Raw genomic sequence first — 16,561 nt, 5'->3', positions numbered from 1 at the left:
GGCGCGGCGCCATGGTGGAGAAGCGGTGCCCGCGGCTGCAGCGGGACGGCGTGTACCGCTGGTTCTCCGAGCTGCCCTCCCCGCAGCGCGTGGAGTTCCTCTGCGGCCTCCTGGACCTCTGCATCCCGCTGGAGCTGCGCTTCCTGGGCGCCTGCCTGGAGGACCTGGCGCGCAAGGACTACCACTCGCTGCGCGACTCCGAAATCAAGGCCAACAACCCCGCCGACCTGGGCAGCCTCACCAACCTGACGGACGAGGTGGTGCGCAGCAAACTTCTGGTGTCCCTGGCGCTGCTGGGCTCGGCCCACCGCGAGGCGGCCGGGGTCCTCTTCCGGACCCTCACTCACATCGATTCCGTCATCAACAACTACGGGCTGCAGCTCAACGAGGGCCGCACGGGCGATGAGTTCCTCCTGCTCTTCACCATGGCATCCAACCACCCTGCGTTCAGCTTCCACCAGAAGCAGGTGCTGAGGCAAGAGCTTACCCAAATCCAGAACATCATGGCCAGCACCAGCAAGAACCCCGGCACCTCCACCCTCAACACCATGGCAACCTATCCCGGGTGCCACAAGGTGGGTATCCTGCGTTGCTGCAGGGCACTGCGCGGCGGCTTCCGCTCTTATTCCAAATCTTTCTTCTTGCCTTTAGTGCCAGCCTTCTGGTAATAGATGGCAGCCTGAGAGCCTGGCAGGGATCAGTTGCTCGGTCGATGGGATGGTGGACCGGGGGTAAAAAGAGGGGGTGGACAGAGGTTTTTGTGGACTCATGCYATTTAATGAGACGGTGTTCACAAGGTGATCAACAGGCAGCAGTATAATCCTTAACTGATTTGTTCCTGGTTAGGCTTCTGCTGAGGGGGCTGTCCTACCAGCTGCATGGCAGACTAGTGATTTAGTAGGGGAAGCAAGCGTGTAACATCTCTAGAARTGGGAGTAAGCATCTATTTAAAAGCCGTTCCTTGGAAGAAGTTGGAAGAGAGGATCAGCTTTGGAAGTAGCTGTCCAGTGGCAAAGACATCTTGGTGAGTTTGGGTCCTGTTTAGACAAACATGATGGCAAACGTTGTGACTTTMTGATCCTGAACTTAATTTAAAGAAATGTTGTGGCTCCCTGTCRTCCTGCATGTCTCTGATGTTGACCTTGGTGCCAGTGGTTCACCATCATTGACTTGCAGTTTGTTCATTCGATTGCAAGCAATTAAGCTAGACAGTAACATTTTAAGATATGCTGTTAGTAATGAGATGTTACTGACTGTTTAAGTGCTCTTAGCCTGCTACAAATTATGGAGTTAAACCATTGCCTCGACTGAATTTAACCTGCTTTAAACTTCAAAATAAGTACCAACTAAGTGGGTTTATCACTTGATCAGTTGACAGGCGGTAGCTTTTTAGGATGCACTGACTCAGTCAGCAGATTACCGTGAAGGGATGTTACCCATCTTCTGTTGGGAAAGATGGTGTATACCTAAAAGCTAAAAACAACCCTGTATTGGAATAGTATCCTAAATAAAGTTGTTGCTGAGGGCTCAGTACAGCCCTCTGTACCTCAGTACAGATTCAACTGAAGTTAAGCATTGAGCCTCAGACTGAGGCAGAAGTGTATGCTTGGTTTTCCTTTAAATACAAATCTACTTACAGTTTTGTTTCTTTGGACAGCTGCTTTAATTTTAAAATTTGGATGAGTATTGTTAAGCCTCTTCTCTTTCCRTCTTTCCTTGCTATGCCTTTAAACCCTAGTTGTTCCTGACATTTTGTTTCAAAAGGAAAAACGGACTCCAGGGATGGCTCTTTCTTCAGTTTAAATCTCTGTGTGAATAAAATATAGATGGAAAGAATACTTGAAAGAGGATGTATAATATAGCAACAGAAGGAGCTTCCTTACAGATACTTAACTACTTGTAACTTTCCTTACTCAAAAGACGTATGGGCCCTAACTTTGAAGGGAAAGATTGTAAATCATACATGAGTTTTTCCAAAATAAGTAGGAAAAAAAGATAAAACTACACAGGGATGAATACCTTTTAGAGCATACTTTCATAGCCTCACAAATAGTGCACAGGTTTTACGTAGCTGAAAAAGTCTGGCACTATTTAAGTCATTCTAAGATGGACGGAGAATCCATCCTTCCATTTTTCCTGCCAGCAGTAAATTGTACAGTACAGTCACTTGATCATTGTTRTTTTTCTTCTGAATACATTCAAGGGCTATCTTTAAGAAAAAAAGGATTATGAATTTTTTAGAAATTGGCTTTGAAGAATACTGGTAGCTAAGTACACATTAGTTGAGAGGGGAAAAAAAAGTGTTATTTTACTTTTACTATCTTTTGAATTTGCATTTTGTTTGTGAACAGATGCAAGTTTTCTTTTTTTAAGATTATTAAACTTTTTAGATGCTGATAGCTGGTTAATTTTGCTACTTTTAGRATAAGAAGTTGGCTTAAAACAAGGATTGGATGAAGCAAGTGGAAAAAACAATGTCTTGCTCCATTCAGCCTTGTTTAAATATGCACAAATAAATTCCAATACTGTGGATTTAGATCTTGTGATGTTACCAAGTTATGTTGTGACAATACTTGCGTTGTAACATCACCTAGAAAAACCAATGCAGATGTCCAGAGAACGTGAGCTGCCTTGGGCTGCTGCCTGCCAAAAGTCCTGTGCTCTTAGCTGTCTTCAGAATTGGAGGAGAATTTCTTCCCCAAAGCCAGCACTTTCTCATTGCTTTCTCATCACTCTTGCTGCTTTTACTACAGCTTGAGCTACACTGAGCTGATACTTGAAGTTAGCACTGTGTGTTAAATTGTATGAATGCTGCACCTAAATTTCCAAGCACTCTTTGAGCTCATCTTCTGAAAATGARCTTCAGAGATAGTGACTATTTGAAGTCCTGAGAAACTCTGAGAAGCTAGAATGGAGTGGATGTGTAATGGCATGCAAAGAGGGAGCTTTTTGTGAACAAAGGAAGTTATCCTTCAGTGTTTCCCGTGTGCTGAGTGTGGGAGCAGGGGCTAACACTTGTGTGAGTACCTATTTTTCCTTATAACTTGGGGCCTGCTAACATTCCTAACTGTTCACATTTAACGTGTTTATTCAGCGATGCAAAAGTTGTCAGGTGGTTGAACAGTGCTTGGTTCACTTTGCAGAGACAAATATCTCTGTGCTCCTTCTGCTTGGCCAATCCTATTAAAGTGTGACCCAACTTTCATATTAGCTAAAACTTTTTTTCCAAAGGATTGGAGTTTGCAGTCCTCTTCCCTTCTCCCAAACCTGAGTTTCAAAACTTACGCTATTGCTTTTGGAGAGATTTTGCTGTTTAATAGTCAACTGTGTGAACAATTGATACAAAATTACTTGCAAGAATTACCTGATTCCTCAGGTTGCTTTGGGGGAGGGGAAGGGCTTTAAAGTTGGTTAGCAGTACAAACCACTTTTTGCCATTGTCTTTTACTGCCTACTGCATTTGCTGAGTACAGGAAGGCTCCCCGCAGCTGCCCATAACGCTTTGCTTTAATTTTTGCATTTCAAGAGTATTCTTGGACTATGTGAATCTGAACTATCCAGGAAAAGATGGCTATGGCTGGTTTCAAGTAGGTCAGTAAATATTAGATTCATGGTTTCTTGGTGGTAGGACAAAATTAAATTTCCTTKCCCTGAGTAGGGAAAACTACAGACTATTGCTTCAATCTCTATAAAGATGATTTCTGCTCCTTGTTCTGTATTTTCTTCTGCTTTTGGATGACATTAATGCTTTCATGATCGAGTTGTGGATTCTTCAAACTTTTTTGCTTGTAGGCATAAGGTCTAATAAGGTTTGTATGGTTTTTAAAAATTGAAATAGTGCAAATCATCTTCAAATTAAGCCCAGATACATATCTAAAGAATGGTGCCATTTAAAACATTTGTTCCTGGGATTAACCATAACAAATAGGTTATTCTTTTAAACTGAAAATGATCCAGCTGACAGTTTTCAGGCCATTTTTGCCTCTTAAGATGACTTTGTTCAGCTGTCTGTTATTACCTTTGTCAGGAAGGAGACTGAGAATGGTGTTCTCATCAGTGCTTAGCAGCATCTTGAAGGCTTTTTTCTGTGCCTTGTGTATAGTGTGATGCTTAGAACGGCAAGCTGCTGCTCTCACATCATAGAGGAGGTGGAGCTGGAAGGCTCAGGGGGCACATGAAAACCAGGAGCCAAATGCTTCCTGCTATGCATGTACACGGCCAGGTGCTCTGGTATGCAAATTGCCACTGCTGAATTTGTGACCCCCAGAGAGGAGGGAGATGCATCTCAAAACAGATACCTCTCCCAACGTCCTGGGCCACCCATTCAGGCTTCTGTTATGTACATCTTGTGACAATAGACATCTTTATGGATGAAAGTGTAAAGTTTTTATTCACCCATGTTTTTTGGGGCTGTAGTGCTGCTGTCTATACAGAAACCCTTAAGCTTATGTCTGTATTTCATATAATGACATAAAGCTGTCCAAGCTAACCTGGACCTACTTGAGTACTGGAACTCATCTAGTCATGATATGAATCTCTGCATGGGCTAACATTTCATGTCAAGAAGTCTAGTATCAGTTAGTAACACTGAAGACCTACCCAGGGCTAGAGGAGTTATTCATGATCCTGTTGCTTTGTATTCCTTAGAGTTGTTTCATCTACTTATTGAGATCATTCCACAAAAGCAGTGAAATAAGGTAATGTTTTGGCTAGTTACTGCCTGCTCTGACTTGTGATAGGAGCTCTTGCTGACTTCGGTGGCATTTAGTGCAATGATTGGGTTGTGGCCTCAGCTGTAGAACCAGGGCAATAAATAGTAGGTCTGACTRCAGTTTGGAGTTGAAAGGAAGCAAGTCAATGACACTGTAGTTATGTGGCTGTTTTCGGGTTGATATCTTGTGAATGGGAACAGGGCTCTTGCCCAGTCAGCTTCCAAATTCTGCACCAATGTCTATTTCAAGCTTATAGCATAAGATGCTATTTTTCACCCGTGCTAATTCCATAGGCTCATCTAAAATTTAGAAATAACTGCTAAAGACTATGTATTGGGAACTGTGTAGAGCTGATGTTATGAGGTGTCCATTTCAAATACCTTCAGTGCTGTTTTATTTCTGCACCGTTTGGTTCAGGTGATTGTAATTACACACTCTTCAGAAGTATTTTGCACAGATTTTTTTATCTATGGAATGATGAGCTGGAAACAAAAATATTACTTGGTAGGTTGAAACTGAGTCGTTACAGTCCTCACAGAGCAAGTGATCTAGCTATTAAATGATGCACGTCAAGTGCCTGTATGGCATTTATGCTAGCTTTGCAGGGGTAGAATAAATCATGAAAAATTTTTAGCCTCCTAGCCAACATAAGATGATATTGCTTTAATAGCTTGCCATGTTAATAGCAATTGCAATCTAGAATTAGAGTTGTTTATTTGTTGGTATCGGTAGATTCATCCAGGAACAAGAGAAGTTGTTGCTATCCGAGGAGCAATCTTATTTTTAAAAACACATGAAACACAACCTCAGGAGCTAGGAGTAGGTCTTTTAGCTTCCAGTTGGTGGCATATGCCTATTCTTGCATGTCCTTTTGGTATTCTAGGTACCTGAGGCCACATGGATTACACGTACCTATTGACATTCCAGTTAGAAATCTGAGGCTTCTAGTTCGGACTATAATTTTGCTGATATTCTTGTTTTGAGTTTGTCTGACTCAGATAAAATGGTTCAGCCTTGAACCTGTAAAATTTTCACAAGTATGAGTTTCACGTGTAAGGGAATCATCAAAAAAAGATAATGATCCCTTGCATTAACAGTATTTATTACCACCAAATTCATTTTGCCTAATCATATAAAGTTACGTGATGAACTTGATTTTAAGAACCTAAACTAGTTTGCTTGGAAAGTGGACTGTACATCCAAACATCAGGGACAGAACAGCCAAAAAAACCTTCTGTTGAGCTAATAATGATGCTGTTTTTTCCGTGAACTGCCTTCCCAATTTTTGCACAGGCTGAATGAAGTTTTGCTTTAGGAGTGTGTTCTACTTCCTTACTTTTTTAATTTGCTCTAACTTCTCCTTACTAATTACCTAGTAATTGTCTGTTAAGCAAAATTGAAATAGACCTCATCTGTTCTGGAGTAAAAGCGCCTATTGTAAGGTATTGTACGCTTTGAACTGTACCAGACTACAAACTGATTTATGTGCAAGCTGTATGTAGATCATAAAGCAGAGCTAGCAGTAGGTAACCGCACCTAACAAGCATTCCAGTGTGTAGCTTGAAAGGTTTTGAACAGCATCCTTGTTGGGAAGTACTTGTCCATTTGGTTAAGAGTTTGTTCTTAAAAATGGCTTGAATTGCTTAAATGGATCCTGTGATCCTTTAGCTGAAAAATAGATACAAGCACTGCCTTTTTCTGGCAGGATGGTYCTGATTCTTCTATGGGCTGCTTAGTGCTGCAGTACTTGTAATACTTCTCTTAAACATGCACTGGTAAAGAGGCATATGCAGTCATCTATTTTTGTATGCTGCAGTGTATATTTTAGTATTTGCTTTTGAGGATCTTTTCCCCCTAAAACAAAGGAAATAGAGGAATTTTATTCCCAATAATACAGGTAAATTTTCTGTGAAGACAATCTTATTTTGGAAATGCTAGATCTAATTTGACTGTCAATGAGATCCATTGTCTCCTTTAAAGTACAAGAATTTGACTTTGCTCTCTCATAAAAGAATTGGAGGAAACAAGTTGAATTGCAACTGTTTTCCCTATTTAGATTAGAAAAGTATTAAATCTAGCAAAGAGATGTTGATATGGCCCAGATCTGTATTCCTCATGAATGAGTCTTGTACTGAGCAAACCTCTGAATTCCTTGTTCTTGCCTTGTGCTAAAATGTAATTCATTTTTCCTCTAGTCCCATTGCTATGATTAACCAAGAAAAAGCATTTGAAGGGATAAACTTTTTAACAGTTGTGCTGATCAGTATAGGGTTGCAGTATTTTTATAGCAAGCTGAAGTGATCCAGAAATAATAGGATCAATTACTTAGGAGTGAGATCTTAATTTTAATTAAAGACCTGCCAAGTCATGGTGATAAATAGTAACAGYGAACATTTCTCATGTATATTATGAATTATCTTCCAGTGTCTTGTTTTTCCACTATAAGTAGTTTTATTGCACTCTAGCTATTAGTTAAGTGGATTTTGAGGGGGGAGGAAGGAAGAGGAAGAAACAGTACAATTCAGCGAGTTTGACTTGTTGAATTACTTCTGTCAACCTTGTTAATTTGTGAATTGTTGCTGAAGAGACTGGAATGGCAATGAAATACTGTACTGGGGAAAGATGTATGGTTTTCTCATTGCTTGGATTATACTTGAGCAGATTTTATGCCTTTTGTGATTATCCTTTCACCTCCCAAACGTGTATATGGCCTCATGGTGTGGCAATTTTCCACCTATATACTGGCAACGTAAGTACAACAGCTCTGAAGTCAACCAAATACTAACATTTTAAAGGCAGATGTAGGTAAGGGTAAAAGACTTCTATAGTAGATAGAACCCTGTTACACTTTGAATTTTTTTTGGGAAGTTTAAGATACTTTTTTCCTCTCTGGTCTATGCTTTCAGGTTTAGTAACATACAGGTGAAGAATCAGGGACATGTACATCTGTGCTGGGGATGTAGGGCAGTATCTCTCTAAGGGTCCTAGTTATAAGCAGCTATGTGCCTGCTTTATTTTGAGGTGTGTTTAAGGATTGATTTGTAAGATTCAGATTTGATCCATATTTTACTTTGAAAGAAAAAAAATACTACCTTTTTTGTATTTCATTTCTGAAGTAAGCTTGAGGCACCAGAAGTCTAAAATAACAGTGCCTTGAATTAGCACAGCATGAGTGAACTGGTTGCACTTGCAGCCTATCCAGCAGTAAGCTATCATAAACCATGGAAGATCACATAGATGAAACAGGCTGCTGGTGTGTAGCTTATTGTATTAATATTTACTTTTTCGGTTGCCTTTTACGAAGAGTTTTCCTCTTAGATTTCAAACTTTAACTCACGGTGCATCTTTTCAGAAGAGAATCCCCCATGTTCTGCCTGTCTAGCAAGCTCATAGTTAGCTATTGGAGATTGTCTAGTGGCAGCAACAAACATTGCACTAGCTAATGTTGAAGAACTCTGAATCTTATCTTTGCACAATGCATTTTCCCATGCTTTGCATACAGGGTGAGTGCAAATCTCCGCAAATTACAGTTGCCAGATGTCTTAAAATGCTCTTTTTGACTATTTGTCTTTAATGACATTCAAACACACAGCATAATGAAATTTAAGTCCAGTTACTGTACTGTAGATTTATATTCCTAGTATTAACAAAGTATTCACAATTCTTATTTAAATGAAGAATTTTTAGTGGAATTGACTTAATCTGTAAGATAAAATTTAGGCTTTTTTGGTCCATCTGGTCTACCAAATTTATACCATAGCCTTGTAGCAGGTGTGTGATTATCCTTTGGTATTTAAGTACTGCATGCCTCATTTCATTCCAGTAATAGTGTCTCACAGGACAAAAGCATCCATCCAATCTGTTCTCTCATTTCACTGTGAATTGCCTGTTCATCGTTTTGTATTCAAAGATGGATCTTTTTTTTACCAACTTCCTACCAGAACATGTGGGACCTTTTGTAGCTGTTGAGAAATATGAGCATACCTAACTTGATTGCACCTGGTGCTTGCCACTTTTTTGATAGATGTTGACTGTTGGAACTGCAGATTTCCAGGACAAACCAAACTGTCACCACCATTTAGGTCTCACTCCAACAAAACAGCTAAACACATGTAAATTCAAGCATTGAGCACTGTTGTTGACTTCATTAAGTATGTGAAAAGTTGAGTGTGTTTATAAGCATTCCTTAAACATTCTTGTTGAAGATTGGTAAGGCCCCAAGTCTGTGAAAGGAGTAGTCCTTCTGATTTTTAGTCCTTCTAGTAGGAGTACAGTCAGGTACTCACATATGTAAGTAAATGCAGAACTGGTGCCTGAGGCTATGGTTTCACAAGCAGCTGGGCTAATGGCTTGCTGCTACTAAGAGGAAGATCTTGCTCGGTCCTGTTCCTCCTGGCTTTGCAGCCTCTCTAGCTTTGGGGTGTCACATCCTTGCACTGCTTGCTCTCCTTTCTGGCTCAGACTTGGCCTACTGAACAGTCTCAGGCATCAGGGACTGACATCTGAGTGTTAGTAATGCAGCTTTTTAAGATGACTTGGGAGCCTGAGCCRCCTACCTGTATTGGGAGATAGTATCTTATCCACCTAAACCTGCAGGACTGTATCCTCATCTTTAGGCTTCTGCTGCAGCGTTTTTGCAAACAGTGTTGCACTGTGTTAAAGACCTCGATGTTAACCTCAAAATAAGCTGCTATTAATACTTACTAATATGAAACTGGCAGGATTGAATGGAGGTGATTGTTTCCTTCCAGACTTTAGTACTCCTGTTCCCGAGCACCCTGTTAAGTTACCTGCATCAGCCTTAAATGGGGGTCAGTATATGACTACGTGAAGCCTTTCTGAAAGGAGACTTCCAAGGCAAGTGTTAGCAGAAGCTTTCCTCTGTAGGGCTTTCCTAGTATTTCACTGGTCATTTTTGAAATCTGAACATCATGTGAGAAATTTTTCATGAATGATCAGTTGGAAAATGTGCTCCTGTCTTTGGCTCCTAGCTGCTGCCATAGTACTTAGCTTAAATGACTTTCTTTGCTTTTATACTTTGTTCGCTTTTTTCCTGTGTAATGCATGACCTAATTCTATACCCAATATTTTACCTCAATTTAAATGTTTTGAGAGCAAGTTCTCTCCTCAGATCCTATATGTGTTGTTTTCTTAAATTGTAAGTCATGTTACATATTAGCATGTTGCATACACATCAGATCCTATATGTGGTGTTTTCTTAAACTGTAAGTCAAGTTACATATTAGCAGGCTATGTTGATTTGTTAATATTGGCTCTATTTCAAACTATGTCAGCAAATACTTTGCTATTAAACCATCCATTTTCTGTGTTCTGGTTGGTYCTTAAAAGGAACACATAATTGCTGTTTTAGTAAAATTCTTATGTTTGACTTTTATGAATCCTGATATTCTTATGAAAGACTTGAATGCTGTAGGTCAGCTGTTAGGCATTGTCCCTGGGGAACGTAGTTAGCAGTTACTGAATCTGGCTCCGTACATTTACCACTTCCCATATTCACTTCAGCCATCCCTGCAGTGGTAAGAGTTTTAGACCAGTCGTTACAATTTGTGCTGTTCCTGTAATGGCTCTGGACAATGTTTTCTGTGAGAAATCCAAAATTACAGAACAAATAGGATTTTGATAGTATCTGAATTCTTGTATCTGCATGAACTGATTTTTATAATTGTTACTTTCAATATAAGAATGGCTGCTGCTTTGCCTTGAAATGGAAGAAACAAAGCTAGCTTTTTATCTGGAAAATCAGAAGTTTATCAGTGAGCCAGATGCTTTGCTGTGGGGGAAGAAGGGCACAACACTAAAATTAGGTAAAAATGGTTTAAGAATTGCTTCTGTGCCAATTTGTTCCGAGTGTTGAATCTCCTAGAGTCATGGAATAAGCCTACAGGCCACTCTAAGAGAATTTATGAATAATCTAATGAAACTATGGATGGGTACAGCAGAAGGCTTTCCTTTTCCCTGTCCCACTACAGAATGTAATATTAAAGATAGGATTAGGTGTAACGAAGAATCTTTCTATTGCCTTATCTCTATAGGATTACTGTTTTACTTGATTAGTCTTCATGGACTGGTTATGCTGATGGTCTCAAAAATAATTTCTTTGAAAATCTGAAGTCTTGTGTTCAAATGTCTCATGCTGTAACCACTTAAACCTTGAATCATTTGTGAGTTCTTCTGCATTTATGAAATGTCAGTCCTATGGTTTGTTATGGAATATAGCCTGAATATTTCATTGTGTGTCTTATCCACCTTTACCTTAAGCTCTTGCCACTTGAGAAAACAGGCATTTAAAGCAGCTCTTCAACAGCAGATTCTTATTCTTTAATGGCATCCTGGCTTTCTTCAGAGATGTTATAGATCCTAAAAGGTCCAAAGCAATTTGACTGCTGCTTCTGAAAATACCAATCTCACTGGAATGCCCTGTTTGAGAGGCTAGTGATTCAGCTCATCTTTACAGAAGGTCTTAATGGTACCCGCAAAGTATGTTATGGATGTTTAGAGCAGAGTCCACGTTCTTAGTTATTAGAAACCCTCTAATTTGTTTTTTTAAAAGTAGAGTTTGCCCTGAGTCCAAACTGGGGATGACATTGGTGTTCAGATATGGTGAGCCATTCCTTCTAGAGTTAACTTGAGACTGAATTATCCACAGCTTAGTTTGGTCAAGTCCTTCCTGAGCATCTATTAAGCTTTTGTCGATTACTGTTCTCCCAACCTTCCCAGAACAGTAATTTCTGCAGTTCATAGTTTGTGATATTGTTCCTGTGCGTTTCACTTAGCCTCGGATTTAAAAAGTGGCTGTTACTTATTTAGAAATAACTTTGATTTGCAAAACATTTTTCATTATAATTTCATTTTTCCTAAACAAGTCCAATCCTTTGCACTATTGGTATGTTTAAGTCACTGGAAAAAGTTACTTAAAATCTGGAACAAAAATTTTAGGCAGACATAGATTGGTTATAACACCATTTAGCTCACTAAAGACAGTGCTCCATTTGGAACTAATCAGAGCGTTGTGATTGTTCTAAGCCAAACTGAAACTGCTCTGCTTTCATGTGAGACGGAATCAGTATATGAGCTCAGTTGGTCAAGACATATGGGCTAAATTAATCTTTACCAAATACATAAAAATTAAATCTTTTGGGGAATAATTGGAGGCTATGTATAAACACAATGCAAATTCTAAGTTGCACGCAATGTTTATTGTAATGGTAGTGGGGTGGAAGGAGAGAAGGGAATATAAAGATAGGCAACATATTGTAATAGAAACTGCTTGACATTTAGGGAGTTTCTGAAACCATGTGGCTCCAGTCTTATTCAGCTTCAAGTATTACTGTAAGTGTGTTATATTTGCAGCTTGTTCCAGATATTCAGAAACTGGTTATTTAGGATAACAGTCTTGCCTAGATCTAATTTTCTAGCTTTCTCTGTTATTTAGTTGTTCCGAGTTTTTCCCTTGCCAGCAGGATGGTGGTGTCATTGCTAAGTCCTCTGGAACTTGCTCTCAGCAGCAAGCCACTGGAGCGAGAGTTTATTGAGCTCCGGGAGAGACAGTGCGAAATAAGCTTGTTGGTGCAGACTGACTTTGGCAGGGAGATTTAACCCCGGCTTCCCCCCCAAGCTTAAAGTTTAATTGCTAGACTTTTACATGAAAGCTTGATAACAAATTGTTCTTATTGTTGGAAAACAACTCTGCTAGGGAAGATTTATACAAATAAACTTTATTCAAAAAAAGTAGACTAACAGTGCTGAAGAGGGCAGCAGGTATTTGTAATCCTGCTTTTTCCTGATGCTCGTCTTTCTGGGTTGATCTCTGGTGCACATATAAACTTGTTTATGAATGCAAGTATACAAAGTCTTTCACTTGTGCTACTGCCTTAAGCTGTGTGTGTATGAATATGTAAAAGTCAGTCTTACAATTATCTATTGTAAGCTTCATTTTATAGAAGTAGGAAGGTGCTATTTTTGGCTTGCATTGTGTTGGTTGATATCAATATGTAAGGCTAATGGTAGGGTGAGCAAAACATTGTTTTAAGTTGTCCTTCCACCTCATGGCACTGTCTCAAGTAATCAGTCTGAATGAGCCTTGTTCGCTGCAGGAAACTCTAGTCTCTGATATTAGTTACCATGAGTAAAGGATAGCTGCTTTTGTTATGTCAAGCTAATATTTTCTTCTGAGAGTTGTGAAAGGCTGAAATCCGTGTTAAATTATAGTTGCAGCTCTACATACTGAGATTTCAGTTAATTCAAAATGTGGCAATTGAAATTCAAGTAATGCATTAGTGTGAGCACTTTTGTTGGTCTTAACTACCTCTTTAAAACGCATTTTCCTCTTTCAGATACTTAAACCCTTGTGTTTGTACTGCTAATGTGACTGTTCATCCACTTCTGCTTCTCATTACCTAGAAAACAAGAGAGTAATTGCTTATGAGGCAGGCGTTGAATGTTATACTAGTAATAGATGTTTTTGTGTTGCTACATAATTGTGAATACTTTTGTGGACAGCAGCTAAAGTAGGCAATGTTCTATTCTGCTTTTTCTTATGATTTATGTTTGTTTCTGTAGCTTTAAGTAATGGTGAAAATATGTTTCTTATGCTAAGTGCAGTTTAGAAGGTACATATTAGGCCATGAAATCTGTTTTGATGATGCAGCCTGCTGTTTGGGCAATTTTTAGCGTGTAATTTTTCATTGAAATACGATCTTGATAACAGGCTTTCAAATGGCAAAAACAACAAGATAGTTTTTTCTGTGTATTAGAATTCATTCCATGCAATCTATGTGGAAATACTTTTCAATGCCTTCAGTTTGCATCTGTACAGGTAGATGACATAACATAAAAATGTTATTTTCTGAGTCCTTTTTTCCCCTAATTTAGTTGTTGAAAAGTTAACTACAGTGTGAAGAGGTTAACTGTCTTGCAATATGTCCACAGTTGACTGCTCTGTGACTATTGTTAAAAAAAATTATACTTTAAGTGGCTTTATAGATTATCTTGGCTAATCTAGATTTGTGCGTAGCTGCTGACTAAAACAATTTCCTTGAACTGTTACTTCTGGAATATCAATAGTAACACCATTTGGTTTTAAAAGAAGCATATGTCTCCTAACCGCTTTCACAGCAGTACTCTTCACTCTGGAGGAAGGTGCAACATTCTAGCATTACCTCAGTGTACTATATTGTTTTTTGTGTTCTTCTTTCCAGGTCGCTCCAAGGTCCGAGACCCCCATAAACAGTGTCAGTAACAGTTTGGAAAATGTACTACATACGTCAACACATTCCATTGAAGAGTCATTACCCAAGAGGCCTTCGGGGAAGCACTCCAAAGGTGTGTCCCTTTTTGCATTCTTCCAATGGGGGGAAAGAACTGGTATCTCTTTATGGCAATTAACATTACTTTTAATCATGATTGGAGACTGGAATTTTGCTGCTTTACTGTTGGGTTGGATTGAGCAAAGACAGTCATAGAAGGGTTTTTGTAGGAAGTGTTTGTTAGCATACCAATGAAAAATGTTCAGCAAGAGACAAGTCTGAGTATTCTTCTGGAAAAAAAGCAGGAAAATTGAGTTTAAATACTAACTTAGCTTGGGTCAAATATCTTCTCAAAGAATGAATATCTTGGGGACGCGCAATCTCTCATCCTTATAGGAGCAGTTTAGATCTTGTACGGAGCATGCTGTGATGAGTGTTGCTTTACTGGTGAGAAAAGGCAGTTAGAGCGGTTAGGTTTCCACTCGCTTCCACCTTTCTCTTGGTTTCCAAGAATGTGCAGCTGAGATTGAGGGAAGAGAAGGAGTTGAGGATAGGAGAAAGAGCTTGCATCTTAGCACATGTGTGCAAGCTTTCTAACCCCCAGAACTGATTGTTGATCCAAAGCAAGTCTTTATTTCTTTTGTAATGATGCATTGCATCCTGACCTGGCTAAAAACTGGGCTTAATGGCTGAGTTGGTAAGTATGCATTCCATTTCCACATTCTAGGCTATGATTATGAATATTAAAACATTTAGGTTAAAATATGACTATAAGTGTTTAATGTATTCAAAGAAACATTATGTGAGGAAAGTCTTTGAACTGTGAGCGGCTGTTTGCATAGAACAGCTTTGTGAACTCTTTGTGGGGTTAATAAAAACAGTGCTGTATGGCCAAAGTGACACAGGTGAAGTATACCATCACAGCGGTAGCACTAGTATTTTGCCTTCAAATGCCATTTTAAAAATGTTGTCATGAACCGTATAACTTAGAGGGCGAAATGGCATGGAATTGGTCTTTGGAGTTCTGTTTCTCTGCRACTGGTTTGCAGCGTAACCTTGTATAAGTGTTTCATTTTAACTATCTGCAAACCAATGTAGTTTAATACCACTTAAATTGTGATCAATAATTTCGAAGCACAACTTCACTTCTTGTGAAAGCAGAGGAACTGATACAGACTGGAAATAGTTAAACATCCCAAGGAAATGTTCTTAGCTTGCCTCCACTGGACCTCCTTTTCCGTGACATACCCAACTATAATCCCAATAGCTGTAAGTAGCAATAATTTTTTACAGCAGAATAGTGCTGTAAGTAGCTATTTCTCCAGCTGTAAAAGCTATCAGGATAGAAGAAAATGCAGCACTAAGCAGAAGCATGGCTAGGTTTGTGGCTTTCATCTGATAAAAATAGGACAGGGTTCAACACTGTTTTCATTCGGGCTCAGTGATTGCTGTTCCAGTACCTGAATATATGCCAAGATTAGTCATGGTACACTGTGAAAATTAATTATATTTTTCTCTGATCTGTTTTTCCCTTATAGAATACCTGCTTAGTTTTCAGAAAATGTGGCTTTTTAATTTGTAGATTGCCTTAGTGATAGTTGGTAAAAGGAGCTGTGGAAAAACACAGCAGTTTTTACTAACTGATATTCTGCTTTCTGGTTCACCAGCGGTGAAAAGTACTTTTGAATTCTCCTTGCTCTGTGATGATCTGAATGGTAGGGAGTTTTTCCTCTTAAGGCTAGAGTGCAGCTGAAGATCATTTTCCAGCCTGGGGCTGCCATTGCACTTCTACAGACCTCAAATTCTCTGAGCAAACAGGCACATCTCTTCATTTAGCAGATTCTGCTAAGAATACAGCAATTTAACTTAGCTTACAGGACATGAAATTCAAAGTCACATGAATAGGGGGTGGACAGGTTGCTTGACTGGTGTAATTTGTGTGTTGATGGTACTTTTTAGTGAGTTCTGTTTCAGATATCTTGAGAGGGCAGAATTTCTCTTTTGTAGTCAGGACTGAGTGAGGTGCTGAAGTTCATCCTCATCTTGACAGAAGTAGCAGAGCCAGACTGTCTCAGTTAAAAGGTTGTAGTTGAAATATAAAAATGAGACCTATTACTAAAGGTGCAATATTCTTTGTGTTTAGTTGGATTACAGGCCAAGTTCATGTTAATCCACTGCATGATTTTAATCTTGATTTGTAGAAATTTCAGTGACATAACATACTATATACATGCTTAGTCAATAGGCTTATAGTAGACTTGGACCTGAAAGTTATCAGTGGCTGTCTTCTCATTAATCCACCCTCCGAATCTAGCTTTTAGCATAAAATGCTTCATGTTTCTAGATGGAGAAATAGGAAAAGTAGCTGAGTGTACTGCTGAATATCTAACTGTTGGAAGTCTTTGTATGCAGTTGTGTTTGCATAATTAAGTGATTAGCTGGAAACATTCATACATGCTTCATCTGGAGACTTGTCAAATGTACATCTTCTGAATAATTAGACCATCCTATCTGCATAGAATATTGCTACATATTTGCCTTAGGAAACAAATACGTAAAAAGGAACATCAGTTTGAAGAGTAT

The 16,561-nt window shown here is 39.2% G+C and overlaps 1 protein-coding gene across 4 annotated transcripts in view; it reads left to right on the top strand.

The window, feature by feature from the left end:
• The first annotated feature begins 23 nt into the window (after window positions 1-23).
• The window catches only part of ZCCHC14 (zinc finger CCHC-type containing 14), a 56,993-nt gene continuing 40,455 nt past the window's right edge, over window positions 24-16,561 (top strand). For 2 of the 4 annotated variants that reach the window (XR_003257911.1, XM_026092062.1), the window contains exons 1-2: window positions 24-575; window positions 13,931-14,054. Coding sequence is in view for 3 of the 4 variants with exons in the window: in XM_026092062.1 (XP_025947847.1) it covers window positions 426-575; window positions 13,931-14,054 (274 nt within the window). In the remaining variant the exon portion in view is untranslated. Of the gene's footprint in view, window positions 576-924; window positions 1,025-13,930; window positions 14,055-16,561 lie in introns of those variants that run through there. The other 2 variants (XM_026092063.1, XM_026092064.1) reach the window with 2 other exon arrangements.

Source organism: Apteryx rowi, unplaced genomic scaffold (assembly GCF_003343035.1).
Source record: "Apteryx rowi isolate R43461 unplaced genomic scaffold, aptRow1 scaffold_94, whole genome shotgun sequence".
NCBI lineage: Eukaryota > Metazoa > Chordata > Aves > Apterygiformes > Apterygidae > Apteryx > Apteryx rowi.
Note: the sequence above shows the minus strand (reverse complement) of the source record. Positions and strands in the feature narration are given on the sequence as shown.